General features: G+C 38.9%; 3 protein-coding genes across 3 annotated transcripts; all 3 read right to left on the minus strand.

The window, feature by feature from the left end:
- Positions 1-1,076: 1,076 nt before the first annotated feature.
- LOC308662745 (interferon alpha-2-like) lies at positions 1,077-1,679 on the minus strand (the record flags this gene model as incomplete). Its single annotated transcript, XM_081318887.1, has 1 exon — positions 1,077-1,679. The coding sequence occupies one exon, from the start codon at positions 1,677-1,679 to the stop codon at positions 1,077-1,079; it is 603 nt and encodes a 200-aa protein (XP_081175013.1).
- A 6,854-nt stretch (positions 1,680-8,533) lies between these two features.
- LOC308662746 (interferon alpha-2-like) lies at positions 8,534-9,136 on the minus strand (the record flags this gene model as incomplete). The annotated part of the gene is made up of 1 exon (XM_081318888.1): positions 8,534-9,136. One exon carries the CDS (start codon positions 9,134-9,136, stop codon positions 8,534-8,536), a length of 603 nt encoding a protein of 200 aa, XP_081175014.1.
- Positions 9,137-17,387: 8,251 nt separating this feature from the next.
- On the minus strand, positions 17,388-17,990 carry LOC308662748 (interferon alpha-8-like; the record flags this gene model as incomplete). The annotated part of the gene is made up of 1 exon (XM_081318890.1): positions 17,388-17,990. The coding sequence occupies one exon, from the start codon at positions 17,988-17,990 to the stop codon at positions 17,388-17,390; it is 603 nt and encodes a 200-aa protein (XP_081175016.1).
- Positions 17,991-18,981: the final 991 nt, after the last annotated feature.

Below are 18,981 nucleotides of genomic sequence, written 5' to 3' on the forward strand. Positions count from 1 at the left end.
ATAAAAGTGTACTATACTTTTCTACCTAGCCTAATTTAAGCGAAGGAATTCCTAAAATGTTGGATTCAGGAAATCTGCATGTCTACCTATTAGAGCTGCATAAATTGTTCTCTGACTCTCAGATGATCGTGGCAGGACTTGACATGACTGCTTCTGCTTTGGATCCAGGGGGACATTTCACTCATGAACCAAACGTGCAATTATTTGCATAGCCCTATTATTCTTACAGTGGACTGAGTTGCCATAGTCATGCCGGCCACATGACCACGGAGACGTCCTCGGACAAGCGCTGGCTCTTCGGCTTTGAAACGGAGATGAGCACCGGCCCCTAGAGTCGGAAACGACTAGCACGCATGTGCGGGGGAACCTTTACCTTTACCTTTTTAACATTCAAAGGTCAAAGAGTTGTAGTAGTTTAATTAAAAGAAGTAGCCTAGATGCTAGAGATGTAGGTTGAGCTATATATTAGAGCTATAATCACAACATCTACATAGTGGTTTCTTTTTTAGATGCAAAATGGCCAGTCGGAGGTCTTTTAAAACAATCCGTACAATATAGAAAAAAGAATCTGTATTGTAATTCCAAATTGGAGAATTGTACAGTGAGATAATTTTATAGAATGAGATTTATTTTTTCATGGACACTATTCAATAATCCTACATACACAGGGTTCACAACTGAGTTGTGCCATCACTTGTCAAAAAAGGTGGTTTCTTCATAGTTGCTTGTATTAGGGATCTAAACGCAACTTGAAGGACAATTCGGAGATGAAATAGCAAATTTCTAGCGTAAAGTCTTCAATGGGAACTACTATAATTAAGAAAGTGGAACAAGAGTGTAGCAATTATTCCCATATAAGAATACAAAAAAACCTCAATGTAGATTGTTAATAAAGATATTCTGTCAAGGACATCAAACATAATAATCAAGTAATTTAGACAATGTTTCTCAAAAGAATCATGTGGAATTTTTAGGGAAGACAGAATTTTGATGTGTACAATATATCATAAGACGTAACTGTCAATTTTCCTAATTTTCTCATTTTCCTTTAAATTCTAATCAAAAATAATTTTTAATCAGTACATGATACCTTGAATTGGAATCCTTTGGATAAGTTGATGAATCAGTAGGAAACATTCTCTGAGTTGGAGCTGGACAATCTCCCAGGCGCACAAACTGTATTTCTTCTCTTTCAGGAAATGGTTCAGCCCTTGAAAATACCTCTTCACTCTTAATCTGGTGAGCTGCAGTTTCTGATCCCTTGGAGATATGGCACCACCTCCTAACTCTGCACTTTGGCATGTTTCCAGTTTCTTAATCTGCTCATCCAGTCCAGTATGGAATTGTCTTAGGGAATTCTCATCCCAAAACAATTCGGCATGAACTTGCTTAAAGGTGAGGTCTGTCTGCTGGAGCATTTCCCGTACTGCTCTTTTGGCATCCTCTTCATGGGACGCTTCATCCACGCTGATTAAATGTTCTTCATTGAGAGGTGAGAAGTCTACAATATCCCCAATACACTGCAAGGGAATGGTGGCTCTCATATGACTTCCCAAGAGTTCCAGGTTTCCTTTGTTGGCCTCCAGTAGTCTGGTGTGGAGTTGATCGCAGTGCTGAGAGGAGATTTTGGTGAAGAACATCACCAGAGAGATTTGCAGAAACCAAAGTTGTGTCTTCATAATGGAGATGTAGGAATAGGACCTCTTTTAAAATGTAGAATCTGGAAGATTGGTTCTTCTGAAGGATGCTCCTGATCTGCTGCATCTTTGTATTTATACCACGAGGATATTGCAATTTCTTTTTTCTGTTTCTCTACTGATTCTCTGTATGATGGTTTTCACTTTTCTTCTTCCTCATCTGTACCCCCAAGCCATTCTGAAAGGTGGTTACTTTTTGAAAAACCGAATGTTGACTGTGTACATTCCCCCACCCACCCCAGAATTAAATTAAATGAATGGTGAAAATGAACCATCCTATGCAACTTTCTCTCATCTTTCCTAAATATTTTAAAAATGAATTTAAAATAGGGGTTTTTTGTGTGTGTTGTAATAGATATGATGACTTCAGTGTTTACTTGTTCCATGTAAATATCTTGTAGGATTTTGTACTCCGCTGATTGTACAAAGAAAATCATATATCGCTAATATTCCAAAAACAATTGCGAATAACAATACAGGTGGTCCTGAACTTATAACCGTAGCGGAGCCTGCCAATTATGGTCATAAGTCATGATGAGAGTGTTGGGAGGTCTCTCTTTTTTTACTTCCAAAAGCAATATAAAGTTGTTTGGGGCACAGCTGGCAACTGACCGACACATCAGCAAACCTTTTACAGGAATTTGAGTCCTCTGTGAAGGAAATGTGAACATGATGTATTTAGGAGGAATTTAGAGGAAATATTTTGCTTGTTATCTCTCTTATCAGAAAATATCTTCCTGGTTAAACGTAGGATTTTGTCATTGTCTTTTATGGTGTGAGAAGCAGGAGCATAGGTGTTCAATTCCCATGCCTTTTCAATGTGGATTGGCTGCAGTGATAAATTCCTACCTGTCGGTGCTCTTTGTACCGCTACTTACTAGTGCTTCAAATTATTACATTCTTCAGTTTATCTAAGATTGTGCAAGACAACATATCTCCGCTATTGTCAATTAGCGGTTAAAGGTTTGCTTTCTGTAGTCTATCTCCATCTGCCAGCGATCTTAGCGCCTTGAGCGATCTTCAGCACCTCGAGTTATTATTTTCCTGACTTTCGGAAGTTTTGGGAATATATATTGTATTTGTGTTTTAACTGGTTAAGGAACCTGTCAGGTGAAACTCTTCAAAGAACTTTGAGGCATCGTTTACCTTTATTCGAGGAGCATTGCATCAGCACGTACATAGTCCAAGCCACAATCTGAATTCCCCTCCCCTGAACACATATAGTATCAAAGACCAATTCCCTCCTCGAATTAACGCTCATAAATCACATTCTCCAATCAGTTTGAAATGCAGACTTTCCCTCCAGCTCTCCAACAGCCATTCCTTATCATCTGTTATTTCAAGCAGCCTTGAATCATGCACTACTACAATATTGTTACCTCTAACTAATTCCCATATACATTCTTCCTCTCCCCACCCCCCACAGTATCATCTAATTCTAACTCTAAGAGTAACACAGAAGTTAAAGAAAAGAGGCTGCGTCTCCATATGTTGTCAAAGCAAGAACATTCGATGTTAGCAGCCTTGACAGAAAAGTTGTATTTCATGAATGGAGACAAGCCTTCTCCTTCTTCACAAGCGGTGCTGGCAGATGGCGTAAGGAGTTTCAAGGGTGTTGTATAGGTAGATTAGCAGGGGAGTGGTTTCCCAACGGCGGGAAATACACGAGCCTGGGTTGGGTGTTGTTTCCTGTGGCGGGAGATTCCCAGCCGGGGGTTGGCTAGTGTCCAGCGGCTGCCGCACATATATTGAGCCACCTGGATGGGGATTTTCCAGTTGACTCCACGTGTATCAATAAACTATTGCTGCAATACCTCGCTGTGTGTGCGTCATCGATCCGAACACAACAGTGGCGACGAAGGTGGGATCGTTCGGCAGAACAGCGAAGGAAACAAGGAGAAGCCAGCAACGCGCAAAGCGGGAATTTCAAACCGCCGTCAACCAAGCAGCCGATCGCCGTGAACAGAAAGCAGAATGGCACAAGTCGGATCTCTGAAGGAATTCGACCCGAACTACCCCGAAGACTGGGAGGAGTACGTCGGCCAGGTCGAAGGATTCATGCTCGTAAACGGTATAACAGACGACCGGAAAAAAGCGGCGGCACTCCTCACCATCAGCGGCACACCGGTTTACCGGGTCGCCGTAGGACTGTGCCAACCGTTGCCGGTGGCTAGCGTTTCGTACGCAGATTACTGGCTAAGCTAGGGGTGCCCAGGGGGGACCCCATAACACAAGATAACAACAATAGTCAGGACTGGCGGGTAGATACACCATCGGGCAGGAGAACGGGAACACACCATAGGCGAGCGGAACCACCACCTCAGGGGAACACGGCTGCACAGCCAGCAACCTTCATAATAACACAACAGCCCGTAGACCCAACACCTGAAAGGACACCCCAACAGGCAGCAAGGCCCAACGGGGAAACCAACAACAGAGCTGACATTCCAGTGGGGAGGTATCCTGTTAGGGCTCACAAGCCACCCACTTACTTAAAAGATTACGTTAGATAACATAACTCTATCTGGGGGGGAAGGGGTGTTGTATAGGTAGATTAGCAGGGGAGTGGTTTCCCAACGGCGGGAAATACACGAGCCTGGGTTGGGTGTTGTTTCCTGTGGTGGGAGATTCCCGGCCGGGGGTTGGCTAGCGTCCAGCGGCTGCCGGACATATATTGAGCCACCTGGACGGGGATTCCCCAGTTGACTCCACGTGTATCAATAAACTATTGCTGCAATACCTCGCTGTGTGTGCGTCGTCGATCCGAACACAACAAAGGGCAATAAAGAGGACGGGGTGCTATCTTACGGGGATTTCTTCTTACTCCTTCAGGAAGATTTTCTCTTGGGGGGATCTCCTGATTTGGGGGTGAGGATGTTCAACATAAACTGTATAGGAAATAGAGGAAAACAGAGCTTGGAAGGGACCTTGGAGTTCTTCTAGCCGAATCTCCTTCCCGAGCAGGAGACCCAGTCAGTTAATGGGGCTAGTACACTGTTATGTATTGGGCTTGTGGTGTTACACCACGTGCATTGCTGGAGGAGCTAACGGCTCTCCAGCAACCCAGACAGGCCGTCTCCGGTCCTGCAATTGGTCAGCCCCAGGCGGCAAGCGTGGGTTCAAACCTATTGGCTGCCGCCTAGTGGGTAGACTATATATTGTGGCTGGTTGCGGCCCATGCTTCAGTACAGTTCTAGGAAGAATAAAAGTATGAGCCTCGTGTCATCATTCCTGCTGTCCAGAGCCCACGACTTAACATTCACCATCCAGAGTTGATAACCAATGTGCTCCAGATTCAGAGAATCTTCACATTCACAGCCACCCAGTCTTGCTAGGGTTGGGTTGGACCTATTCCTTCCCATCCACACATAACATATGCACAATATAAATAGTTACGCTGTACATTTTATCACAACCATTGTTCACAAATCACAGTAAGACTCTAACATTTTGTTCGAAGGGCAACCAAACAAATCACATTTTGCCTGAAAGTTTATTTGACAGAATGCATAATTCTGCAGACAAAAAGGGAAAGAAACATTAAAATATAGAATATTTGGGATCAAAATATTTGTTCGCAACAGGAGATATGTAAACACTGGCAAGATTAGACGTTTTGCCATCGGTGATATTGTGCATGTGTATTTTTCTCTTTCTTTCTTTCTCTCTCTCTCTTCCCCAGGTTGACCAGTCCAAGAATCAACTCCACCAGACGGCTAAGACTACTTCAAGTGAGACTAATTACAGTAACAGAATTTTGCAGTTCAGATTGTTGAGAAGCCCTATGTATCACCCTTGGAAGTCATGTTTAATCTCTCCTCTAGTCACAAATTACCAGGCCCTTATTCCGTGCCCAGGTAACAGGACAGGAGCTCAAGTTATACTCTGTGCCTATTCAGTTGAACATCATATGTTGCTTTCATTTGTCTGATTACCTGATTGTGGAATGATGTCCATGCAATTGTGAATGCCCAAAACCATACGTTTGCAGGACAGGAAAAAATAATATTTTGCTGGCTGTTTTCCACTTTTCACTGAAACGGAACTCCTTGTAAGTAAACTCTGTCTCTCTTTTTTCTCTGTTCAGTTTACAACAAAGAATAGGTGAAAACCTTTAATGGCAAAAGGGAAGAAATGATTTTATGAAGGAAAAACTAGTTGCAAGTCAGGGTTTACAGTGTAGAATTAAAGCTTAAAACATAATACTTCTGTTGAAGTTGAGACTATAACAATCATAACCATAATAAAAATGTGCTGTGTTTTCAATGCAGATTATAGTTTAAATCACCTATATGATAACATGCCAGTGTTTGTGTTGATCAGGATGTGATCAGATGTTATGGAAACAACTTCATGAATTAACAGATTTGACAACTTTATTAAAAGAGGATTTTTGATCTTTTGAATGAAGTCCAAGGGTGACTTAAATGTTGGCTTTCGTGAATTTGTATGATATTAACCTTTGTAATATATTTCTATTATTAATAATTATTATGAAAAGGAGGGAAGGAAGGAAGGAAGGAAGGAAGGAAGGAAGGAAGGAAGGAAGGAAGGAAGGAAGGAAGGAAGGAAGCTATATGCCCTATACAGAAGACCAACAAAATAGATGAAATAATCCAAACTGCCACTTTTATTTGAAGTTAGCATTTTAATAGCATTTAATAGACTTCTTGAATTTTAACAAGAAATGAAGACTAGCATAGTTTAAGTAATTCACATAAATAAATAAATAAATAGATCGATAAATAATATAAATAAATGGAAACTAAATAAATATTGGCCCGTAATGTATACATTGTTTTGTTAGAATGACAAAACAAAAATAAATAATAGTGCAATTCTCTAGTGTAATTAATATTTTAAAAAAGAATATATATTTTTCTAAAAGAGGTTGACCAATATTACTACTGTGTGGCTTGAACATCTGTACTCAGTAATTATATTGGACCTCATCTATTCTACTGAGTTGTGTTCCACCTAATTTTATCCCTAGAAAAATCATCCAACATAATTTGTCTCCAAAGAAAGCAAAGTTAGCAAAACTGGTTTGTTATCTTTCCCAAAGTTTCTTCTCTTTAGTGACTTTGTGGTTCGAGTGGTCTAGTGGAGTCAAATGAGTCATAGAACTTTCAGTAGCAATCAAATCAGCTTTGCAGGTGCATTGTGACATCTTTTGCTTTGCTTCGTACACAATATGGTGGAAACTCCTTCCGTCTGGTTGGTGTGGTGTCCCTGGGTTTCAATGGTGATAAATTTTCCGGTAGTCTCTCGTGTCACGTCAACTATTTCTGTTAGTGGATTGAAACTTCCTTCAATCATTGAGTTCAGTTAGACATAATTTAAATTCTGCTGGTTTCATTTGATATTAGGATCACGTATTTTACCCTGCATATAATACCATAGAAACGTCTATTATGTTCAAGGGAATTGGGTGAACGAAAGAACACAATTTTATCTTTTCACACAGAATTCTCTGATTAAAGTTCACATTGGACTCTGTGAAAGCATAGGAGAATTCATTGAAGCTTGACAAATTTTGCAGAAGAACCTTTCGCAATTTGTTTTGGAAGGACTTTTTCTGTGGATTTCCAATTTTTTGAATAAGGCACCATCGTTTTACTTCACTTTCCATTTTTTAACTTCGTGAAGCAATCCAGTCAAAGGGAAAGTAGAAAGAGGAAACGTCAGAAAGCTTACTTTCTAGGAATAAGTGAAAGGCCTGGAGTGAAAGCTGAATGGTTTCATATTGCTGCTTTTGTAGCGTCATAGAGTGGAAGTCAAGCTAGAAGGAAAAGGAAAAAACAGTTAGGAATCCCTATTCTTGTTAACAATTATTTAAACATTTTAATTCAAATTAATAAACATAGTTTTCTCTTTGCTCTGTATAAAAGTGTACTATACTTTTCTACCTAGCCTAATTTAAGCGAAGGAATTCCTAAAATGTTGGATTCAGGAAATCTGCATGTCTACTTATTAGAGCTGCATAAATTGTTCTGTGACGCTCAGATGATCGTGGCAGGACTTGACATGACTGCTTCTGCTTTGGATCCAGAGGGACATTTCACTCATGAACCAAGCGTGCAATTATTTGCATAGCCCTATTATTCTTACAGTGGACTGAGTTGCCATTCAGTTTTGCCCTCATCTAACATTCAAAGGTCAAAGAGTTGTAGTAGTTTAATTAAAAGAAGTAGCCTAGATGCTAGAGATGTAGGTTGAGCTATATATTAGAGCTATAATCACAACATCTACATAGTGGTTTCTTTTTTAGATGCAAAATGGCCAGTCAGAGGTCTTTTAAAAGAATCCGTACAATATGGAAAAAAGAATCTGTATTGTAATACCAAACTGGAGAATTGTACAGTGAGATATTTTTATAGAATGAGATTTATTTTTTCATGGACACTATTCAATAATCCTACATTCACAGGGTTCAGAACTGAGTTGTGCCATCACTTGTCAAAAAAGGTGGTTTCTTCATAGTTGCTTGTATTAGGGATCTAAACGCAACTTGAACGCAATTCGGAGATGAAATAGCAAATTTCTAGCGTAAAGTCTTCAATGGGAACTACTATAATTAAGAAAGTGGAACAAGAGTGTAGCAATTATTCCCATATAAGAATACAGAAAAACCTCAAGGTAGATTGTTAATAAAGATATTCTGTCAATGACATCAAACATAATAGTCAAGTAATTCAGACAATGTTTCTCAAAAGAATTGTGTGGAATTTTTGGGGAAGACATTATTTTGATGTATACAATATATCATAAGACGTAACTGTCAATTTTCCTAATTTTCTAATTTTCCCTTAAATTCTAATCAAAAATAATTTTAATCAGTACATGATACCTTGAATTGGAATCCTTTGGATAAGTTGATGAATCAGTAGGAAACATTCTCTGAGTTGGATCTGGACAATCTCCCAGGCGCACAAACTGTATTTCTTCTCTTTCAGGAAATGGTTCAGCCCTTGAAAATACCTCTTCACTCTTAATCTGGTGAGCTGCAGTTTCTGATCCCTTGGAGATATGGCACCACCTCCTAACTCTGCACTTTGGCATGTTTCCAGTTTCTTAATCTGCTCATCCAGTCTAGTATGGAATTGTCTTAGGGAATTCTCATCCCAAAACAATTCGGCATGAGCTTGCTTAAAGGTGAGGTCTGTCTGCTGGAGGATTTCCCGTACTCCTCTTTTGGCATCCTCTTCATGGGATGCTTCATCCACGCTGATTAAATGTTCTTCATTGAGAGGTGAGAAGTCTACAATATCCCCAATACACTGCAAGGGAATGGTGGCTCTCATATGACTTCCCAAGAGTTCCAGGTTTCCTTTGTTGGCCTCCAGTAGTCTGGTGTGGAGTTGATCGCAGTGCTGAGAGGAGATTTTGGTGAAGAACATCACCAGAGAGATTTGCAGAAACCAAAGTTGTGTCTTCATAATGGAGATGTAGGAATAGGACCTCTTTTAAAATGTAGAATCTGGAAGATTGGTTCTTCTGAAGGATGCTCCTGATCTGCTGCATCTTTGTATTTATACCATGAGGATATTGCAATTTCTTTTTTCTGTTTCTCTACTGATTCTCTGTATGATGGTTTTCACTTTTCTTCTTCCTCATCTGTACCCCCAAGCCATTCTGAAAGGTGGTCACTGTTTGGAAAACCGAATGTTGAATGTGTACATTCCCCCACCCACCCCAGAATTAAATTAAATGAATGGTGAAAATGAACCATCCTATGCAACTTTCTCTCATCTTTCCTAAATATTTTAAAAATGAATTTAAAATAGGGGTTTTTTGTGTGTGTTCTAATAGATATGATGACTTCAGTATTTACTTGTTCCATGTAAAATAATTTTGGATAATCTACAATTCTCCCAGTGATATATCTTGTAGGATTTTGTACTCCCCTGATTGTACAAAGAAAATCATATATCGCTAATATTCCAAAAACAATTGCGAATAACAATACAGGTGGTCCTCAACTTATAACCGTAGCGGAGCCTGCCAATTATGGTCATAAGTCATGATGAGAGTGTTGGGAGGTCTCTCTTTTTTTACTTCCAAAAGCAATATAAAGTTGTTTGGGGCACAGCTGGCAACTGACCGACACATCAGCAAACCTTTTACAGGAATTTGAGTCCTCTGTGAAGGAAATGTGAACATGATGTATTTAGGAGGAATTTAGAGGAAATATTTTGCTTGTTATCTCTCTTATCAGAAAATATCTTCCTGGTTAAACGTAGGATTTTGTCATTGTCTTTTATGGTGTGAGAAGCAGGAGCATAGGTGTTCAATTCCCATGCCTTTTCAATGTGGATTGGCTGCAGTGATAAATTCCTACCTGTCGGTGCTCTTTGTACCGCTACTTACTAGTGCTTCAAATTATTACATTCTTCAGTTTATCTAAGATTGTGCAAGACAACATATCTCCGCTATTGTCAATTAGCGGTTAAAGGTTTGCTTTCTGTAGTCTATCTCCATCTGCCAGCGATCTTAGCGCCTTGAGCGATCTTCAGCACCTCGAGTTTATTATTTTCCTGACTTTCGGAAGTTTTGGGAATATATATTGTATTTGTGTTTTAACTGGTTAAGGAACCTGTCAGGTGAAACTCTTCAAAGAACTTTGAGGCATCGTTTACCTTTATTCGAGGAGCATTGCATCAGCACGTACATAGTCCAAGCCACAATCTGAATTCCCCTCCACTGAACACATATAGTATCAAAGACCAATTCCCTCCTCGAATTAACGCTCATAAATCACATTCTCCAATCAGTTTGAAATGCAGACTTTCCCTCCAGCTCTCCAACAGCCATTCCTTATCATCTGTTATTTCAAACAGCCTTGAATCATGCACTACTACAATATTGTTACCTCTAACTAATTCCCATATACATTCTTCCTCTCCCCACCCCCCACAGTATCATCTAATTCTAACTCTAAGAGTAACACAGAAGTTAAAGAAAAGAGGCTGCGTCTCCATATGTTGTCAAAGCAAGAACATTCGATGTTAGCAGCCTTGACAGAAAAGTTGTATTTCATGAATGGAGACAAGCCTTCTCCTTCTTCACAAGCGGTGCTGGCAGATGGCGTAAGGAGTTTCAAGGGAAATAAAGAGGACGGGGTGCTATCTTAGGGGGATTTCTTCTTACTCCTTCAGGAAGATTTTCTCTTGGGGGGATCTCCTGATTTGGGGGTGAGGACGTTCAACATAAACTGTATAGGAAATAGAGGAAAACAGAGCTTGGAAGGGACCTTGGAGTTCTTCTAGCCGAATCTCCTTCCCGAGCAGGAGACCCAGTCAGTTAATGGGGCTAGTACACTGTTATGTATTGGGCTTGTGGTGTTACACCACGTGCATTGCTGGAGGAGCTAACGGCTCTCCAGCAACCCAGACAGGCCGTCTCCGGTCCTGCAATTGGTCAGCCCCAGGCGGCAAGCGTGGGTTCAAACCTATTGGCTGCCGCCTAGTGGGTAGACTATATATTGTGGCTGGTTGCGGCCCATGCTTCAGTACAGTTCTAGGAAGAATAAAAGTATGAGCCTCGTGTCATCATTCCTGCTCTCCAGAGCCCACGACTTAACATTCACCATCCAGAGTTGATAATCAATGTGCTCCAGATTCAGAGAATCTTCACATTCACAGCCACCCAGTCTTGCTAGGGTTGGGTTGGACCTATTCCTTCCCATCGACACCTAACATATGCACAATATAAATAGTTACGCTGCACATTTTATCACAACCATAGTTCCCAAATCACAGTAAGACTCTCACATTTTGTTCGAAGGGCAACCAAACAAATCACATTTTGCCTGAAAGTTTATTTGACAGAATGAATGGCTTGTCTCCATTCATGAAATACAACTGTATGATTCTGCAGACAAAAAGGGAAAGAAACATTAAAATATAGAATATTTGGGATCAAAATATTTGTTCGCAACAGGAGATATGTAAACACTGGCAAGACTAGACGTTTTGCCATCGGTGATATTGTGCATGTGTATTTTTCTCTTTCTTTCTTTCTTCTTTCTTTCTTTCTTTCTTTCTTTCTTTCTTTCTTTCTTTCTTTCTTTCTTTCTTTCTTTCTTTCTTTCTTTCTTTCTTTCTTTCTTTCTTTCTTTCTTTCTTTCTTTCTTTCTTTCTTTCTTTCTCTCTCTCTCTTCCCCAGGTTGACCAGTCCAAGAATCAACTCCACCAGAAGGCTAAGACTACTTCGAGTGAGACTAATTACAGTAACAGAATTTTACAGTTCAGATTGTTGAGAAGCCCTATGTATCACCCTTGGAAGTCATGTTTAATCTCTCCTCTAGTCACAAATTACCGGGATCATTTCCTACAGACACAAAAGCTGTATGAAGATGGCTGAATTTCATGCTATAACAATAGCAGTGGTGGAAAAGGCCAGATGTGAACATAATATTTACAGACTACAGAGTACAGAATAGTAGAGTTGGAAGGGACCTTGGAGGTCGTCTAGACCAACCTCCTGCCCAAGCCGGAGACCTCATACCATTTCAGACAAATAGTTGCGCAGTCTCTTCTTCAAAACCTCCAGTGCTGGAGCACCCACAACTTTTGAAGGCAAGCCACTCCACTGATTAATTGTTCTCACTGTCGTATGATGCTGTATGCTAGTTGCTATATTGTATAACACATTACAGTAATCCAACTAGGAAATATGGATTAGTGTGAGTAGGGTCTCCAGTTAATGGGGGCAGCAGCGATAGATTCCTATATAACACAAACCTATACAAGTTAGGATGCCACTGAATGACTTTCTCATAGCTGCAGCCATTGAATTGTGCCCACCAACACAAGAATGTGATTGGGTCTTGACAACTGACTCACAACGATGATGATTGTAGTATCCCACAGACATGTGATCACCATTCATGACCTTGACCGCTGGTTTCTGGCAAGCAAGGTCAATGGGAAAGTTGGCAGGAAGTCACAAATAGTGACCTCATAACAGTGGGAGGCTGGAATTTCAAGAGATTTGCCTAATAACGCAGTTGCCATTGTTAAGTTAGCTCAGTTACATGACATTGCATTCTACAGTTGTGTTGCTTGGTGGCCATTGTTAAAGGAGAACTACCTATAAATAGAGTACACACACACAGACATACAGGTAGTCCTCGACTTACGACCACAACTGAGCCCCAAATTTATGTTGTTAACCGAGGCATTGGTTAATTGAATTTTGCCCCATTTTACAACCTTTCTTGCCACAGTTGTGAATCGCTGCAGTTAAGTTAGTAACAGCGTTGTTAAGTGAATCTGGCTTCCCCATTGACTTGGCTTGTCAGAAGGCCGCAAATGGGGATCTCACAACCCCCAGGACACCGCAACAGTCATAAATGTGAATCAGTTCTCAAGCGTCTGAGTTTTGATCATGTGATCATGGGGGATGCTGCAGTGGTTGTAAGTGCAAAAAAAGGTCGCTTTTCTCAGTACCGTTGTAACTGCGAATGGTCACTAAATGTACTGTTGTAAGTCGAGGACTATCTGTATACGGCAATTTCTTGTAAGGGGCTTGGTTGTTTTCTGTCTGAACTGGGATGAAAGTCTGATCAGGAGCATCTGAACGATGATGTTTTCTTTCTCCCTCGATGGAGCCCTTCAAGCATTAGGGTAACTGAAGGAGTCCTGTGCGGGCCCTTATTCCGTGCCCAGGTAACAGGACAGGAGCTCAAGTAATACTCTGTGCCTATTCAGTTGAACATCATACGTTGCTTTCATTTCTCTGATTACCTGATTGTGTGGAATTATGTCCATGCAATTGTGAATGCCCAAAATCATAGGTTTGCAGGACAGGAAAAAATAATAATATTTTGCTGGCTGTTTTCCACTTTTCGTTGAAACGGAACTCCTTGTAAGTAAACTCTCTCTTTTTTCTCTGTTCAGTTTACAACAAAGAATAGGTCAAAACCTTTAATGGCAAAACAGAATAAATGATTTTATGAAGAAAAAAAACTAGTTGCAAGTCGTGGTTTACAGTGTAGAATTAAAGCTGAAAACATAATACTTCTGTTGAACTTGAGACTATAACAATCATAACCATAATAAAAATGTGCTGTGTTTTCAATGCAGATTATACTGTAAATCACCTATATGATAACATGCCAGTGTTTGTGTTGATCGAGATGTGATCAGATGTTATGGAAACATCTTCATGAATTAACAGATTTGACAACTTTATTAAAAGAGGATTTTTGATCTTTTGAATGAAGTCCAAGGGTGACTTAAATGTTGGCTTTCGTGAATTTGTATGATATTATCCTTTGTAATATATTTCTATTATTAATAATTATTATGAAAAGGAGGGAAGGAAGGAAGGAAGGAAGGAAGGAAGGAAGGAAGGAAGGAAGGAAGGAAGGAAGGAAGGAAGGAAGCTATATGCCCTATACAGAAGACCAACAAAATAGATGAAATAATCTAAACTGCTTTCAGTGATTGATGAAAATTTGGTAAAGCAAATTAGAGATCAAGGTCAAGCACATATAAAAAGGATATATCTTGCATTGATAGAAATTGATTCAGAGACGGAACTTGTTAAAGATTGTATGATAAAGTGGGCTCAGAAGTTTCAAGAAGTTATTACAATGGATACTTGGGAAAAGATCTGGGTGGGAAATGTAAAATTTACACAGGCCCAAAACTTAAGAGAGAACTTTTATAAAATGTTTTATAGGTGGCACTTAGATCCTAAAAAATTAGCAAATATGTATCCGAACTGCCAGCCCAAATATTGGAGGTGTGGTTGTGAGGATGCAACGTATTTTCATATATGGTGGACTTGTAAAAGGGTTAAAGCTTTTTGGATTAAAATTTGGTGGAATATGCCAAAAATATTCAAGAAAAGGATAAAGTTTTGTCCGCAACTGTTTTTATTGGGTATTATCACAGATACTACCGTTGTGGACACTAAGCTGATGTTGAATTTAATTACGGCAGCGAGACTTTTAGTAGCGCAATATTGGAAGAAGGAAGAACTGCCGACTATAGAAGAATGGACTTTAAAAGTTTCCAATTTGGCGGAAATGGCAAAGATTTCAGCGTATTTGAAAGACCAATCGCAACAGAGATATACTGTGGAGTGGAGAAGATGGATTGATTATATCCAGAATAAATATGGGACTAAAAAGTTTCACTTAGCATTTGAATAAGTAGTGGATTTATATGATGTATAACTAGCTTGTAGTTATTTTACTAAGAGTTAAAGTGCGATAGAATTTAATATTTTATTGTTGTTTGCATATTTTAGATTATGTTTGTTTGTATTTTTATACCCTGTATTTAGCTATGGGAAGTCGGGGAGGGGGGGAGGGGAGGGGAGAGTTGGGGAGGTTTGGGGAGAGGGGAGGGGAATGGGAGGGGTTTTGTATTCAAAAATGTACTGTAAAACCTTTCAATAAAAAAAGAAATAATCTAAACTGCCACTTTTATTTGAAGTTAGCATTTTAATAGCATTTAATAGACTTCTTGAATTTTAACAAGAAATGAAGACCAGCATAGTTTAAATAATTCACATAAATAAATAAATAGATAGATAGATAAATCGATAAATAATATAAATAAATGGAAAGTAAATAAATATTGGCCCGCAATGTATACATTGTTCTGTTATAATGACAAAACAAAAATAAATAAATAATAGTGCAATTCTCTAGTGGAATTAATACTTAAAAAAAGGAATATATTTTTTTCTAAAAGAGGTTGACCAGTATTACTACTGTGTGGCTTGAACATCTGCACTCAGTAGTTATATTGGACCTCATCTATTCTACTGAGTGTGTTCCACCTAATTTTATCCCTAGAAAAATCGTCCAACATAATTTGTCTCCAAAGAAAGCAAAGTTAGCAAAACTGCTTTGTTCTCTTTTCCAAAGTTTCTTCTCTTTAGTGACTTTGTGGTTCGAGTGGTCTAGTGGAGTCAAATGAGTCATAGAACTTTCAGTAGCAATCAAATCAGCTTTGCAGGTGCATTGTGACATCTTTTGCTTTGCTTCGTACACAATATGGTGGAAACTCCTTCCGTCTGGTTGGTGTGGTGTCCCTGGGTTTCAATGGTGATAAATTTTCCAGTAGTCTCTCGTGTCACGTCAACTATTTCTGTTAGTGAATTGAAACTTCCTTCAATCATTGAGTTCAGTTAGACGTAATTTAAATTCTGCTGGTTTCATTTGATATTAGGATCACGTATTTTACCCTGCATATAATACCATAGAAAGGTCTATTATGTTCAAGGGAATTGGGTGAACGAAAGAACACAATTTTATCTTTTCACACAGAATTCCCTGATTAAAGTTCACATTGGACTCTGTGAAAGCATAGGAGAATTCATTGAAGCTTGACAAATTTTGCAGAAGAACCTTTCGCAATTTGTTTTGGAAGGACTTTTTCTGTGGATTTCCAATTTTTTGAATAAGGCACCATCGTTTTACTTCACTTTCCATTTTTTAACTTCGTGAAGCAATCCAGTCAAAGGGAAAGTAGAAAGAGGAAACGTCAGAAAGCTTACTTTCTAGGAATAAGTGAAAGGCCTGGAGTGAAAGCTGAATGGTTTCATATTGCTGCTTTTGTAGCGTCATAGAGTGGAAGTCAAGCTAGAAGGAAAAGGAAAAAACAGTTAGGAATCCCTATTCTTGTTAACAATTATTTAAACATTTTAATTCAAATTAATAAACATAGTTTTCTCTTTGCTTTGTATAAAAGTGTACTATACTTTTCTACCTAGCCTAATGTAAGCGAAGGAATTCCTAAAATGTTGGATTCAGGAAATCTGCATGTCTACTTATTAGAGCTGCATAAATTGTTCTGTGACGCTCAGATGATCGTGGCAGGACTTGACATGACTGCTTCTGCCTTGGATCCAGGGGGACATTTCACTCATGAACCAAGCGTGCAATTATTTGCATAGCCCTATTATTCTTACAGTGGACTGAGTTGCCATTCAGTTTTGCCCTCATCTAACATTCAAAGGTCAAAGAGTTGTAGTAGTTTAATTAAAAGAAGTAGCCTAGATGCTAGAGATGTAGGTTGAGCTATATATTAGAGCTATAATTTAATTTAATTTAATTTATTAATATTTCTATACCGCCCTTCTCCCGAAGGACTCATAATCACAACATCTACATAGTGGTTTCTTTTTTAGATGCAAAATGGCCAGTCAGAGGACTTTTAAAAGAATCCGTACAATATGGAAAAAAGAAATTGTATTGTAATTCCAAATTGGAGAATTGTACAGTGAGATATTTTTATAGAATGAGATATTTTTTTTGGACACCATTAGATAATCCTACATTCTCACGGTTCACAACTGAGTTGTGCCATCACTTGTCAAAAAAGGAGGTTTCTTCATAGTTGTTTGCATTAGGGATCTAAATGCAACTTGAAGGACAATTCGGAGATGAAATAGCAAACTACTATAATTAAGGATGTGGAACAAGAGTGTAGCAATTATTCCCATATAAGAATACAGAAAAACCTCAAGGTAGATTGTTAATAAAGATATTCTGTCAAGGACATCAAACATAATAGTCAAGTAATTCAGACAATGGTTCTCAAAAGAATTGTGTGGAATTTTTGGGGAAGACATTATTTTGATCTATACAATATATCATAAGACGTAACTGTCAATTTTCCTAATTTTCTAATTTTCCCTTAAATTCTAATCAAAAATAATTTTTAATCAGTACATGATACCTTGAATTGGAATCCTTTGGATAAGTTGATGAATCAGTAGGAAACATTCTCTGAGTTGGATCTGGACAATCTCCCAGGCGCACAAACTGTATTTCTTCTCTTTTAGGAAATGGTTCAGCCCTTGAAAATACCTCTTCACTCTTAATCTGGTAAGCTGCAGTTTCTGATCCCTTGGAGATATGGCACCACCTCCTAACTCTGCACTTTGGCATGTTTCCAGTTTCTTAATCTGCTCATCCAGTCTAGTATGGAATTGTCTTAGGGAATTCTCATCCCAAAACAATTCGGCATGAGCTTGCTTAAAGGTGAGGTCTGTCTGCTGGAGCATTTCCCGTACTGCTCTTTTGGCATCCTCTTCATGGGACGCTTCATCCACGCTGATTAAATGTTCTTCATTGAGAGGTGAGAAGTCTACAATATCCCCAATACACTGCAAGGGAATGGTGGCTCTCATATGACTTCCCAAGAGTTCCAGGTTTCCTTTGTTGGCCTCCAGTAGTCTGGTGTGGAGTTGATCGCAGTGCTGAGAGGAGATTTTGGTGAAGAACATCACCAGAGAGATTTGTAGAAACCAAAGTTGTGTCTTCATAATGGAGATGTAGGAATAGGACCTCTTTTAAAATGTAGAATCTGGAAGATTGGTTCTTCTGAAGGATGCTCCTGATCTGCTGCATCTTTGTATTTATACCACGAGGATATTGCAATTTCTTTTTTCTGTTTCTCTACTGATTCTCTGTATTATGGTTTTCACTTTTCTTCTTCCTCATCTGTACCCCCAAGCCATTCTGAAAGGTGGTTACTTTTTGAAAAACCGAATGTTGAATGTGTACATTCCCCCACCCACCCCAGAATTAAATTAAATGAAAACGGCCTTTAATGGTGAAAATGAACCATCCTATGCAACTTTCTCTCATCTTTCCTACATATTTTAGGAATGAATTTAAAATAGGGTTTCTTGTAATAGATATGTTGACTTCAGTATTTACTTGTTCCATGTAAAATAATTTCGGATAATCTACAATTCTCCCAGTGATAAATCTTGTAGGATTTTGTACTCCCCTGATTGTACAAAGAAAATCATATATCGATAATATTCCAAAAACAATTACGAATAACAAACAGGTGGTCCTCAACTTATAATCGTAGAGGAGCCTGCCAATTATGGTCATAAGTCATGATGAGAGTGTTGGGAGGTCTCTCTTTTTTTACTTCCAAAAGCAATATAAAGTTGTTTTGGGCACAGCTGGCAACTGACTGACACATCAGCAAAATCTTTACAGGAATTTGAGTCCTCTGTGAAGGAAATGTGAGCATGATGTATTTAGAGGAAATATTTTGCTTGTTATCTCTTTTATCAGAAAATATCTTCCTGGTTAAACGTAGGATTTTGTCATTGTCTTTTATGGTGTGAGAAGCATGAGCATAGGTGTTCAATTCCCATGCCTTTTCAATGTGGATTGGCATCAGTGATGGAGTTTATTTCTTTCCTGACTTTCTGAAGTTTTGGGAATATATATTGTATCTCTGTTTTAATTGGTTACGGAAACATTTCATTTTATGAATGGAGACAAGCGTTCCCC

Source organism: Vipera berus (genome assembly GCF_964194415.1).
Source record: "Vipera berus genome assembly, chromosome: 2".
Taxonomy (NCBI): Eukaryota; Metazoa; Chordata; class Lepidosauria; order Squamata; family Viperidae; genus Vipera; species Vipera berus.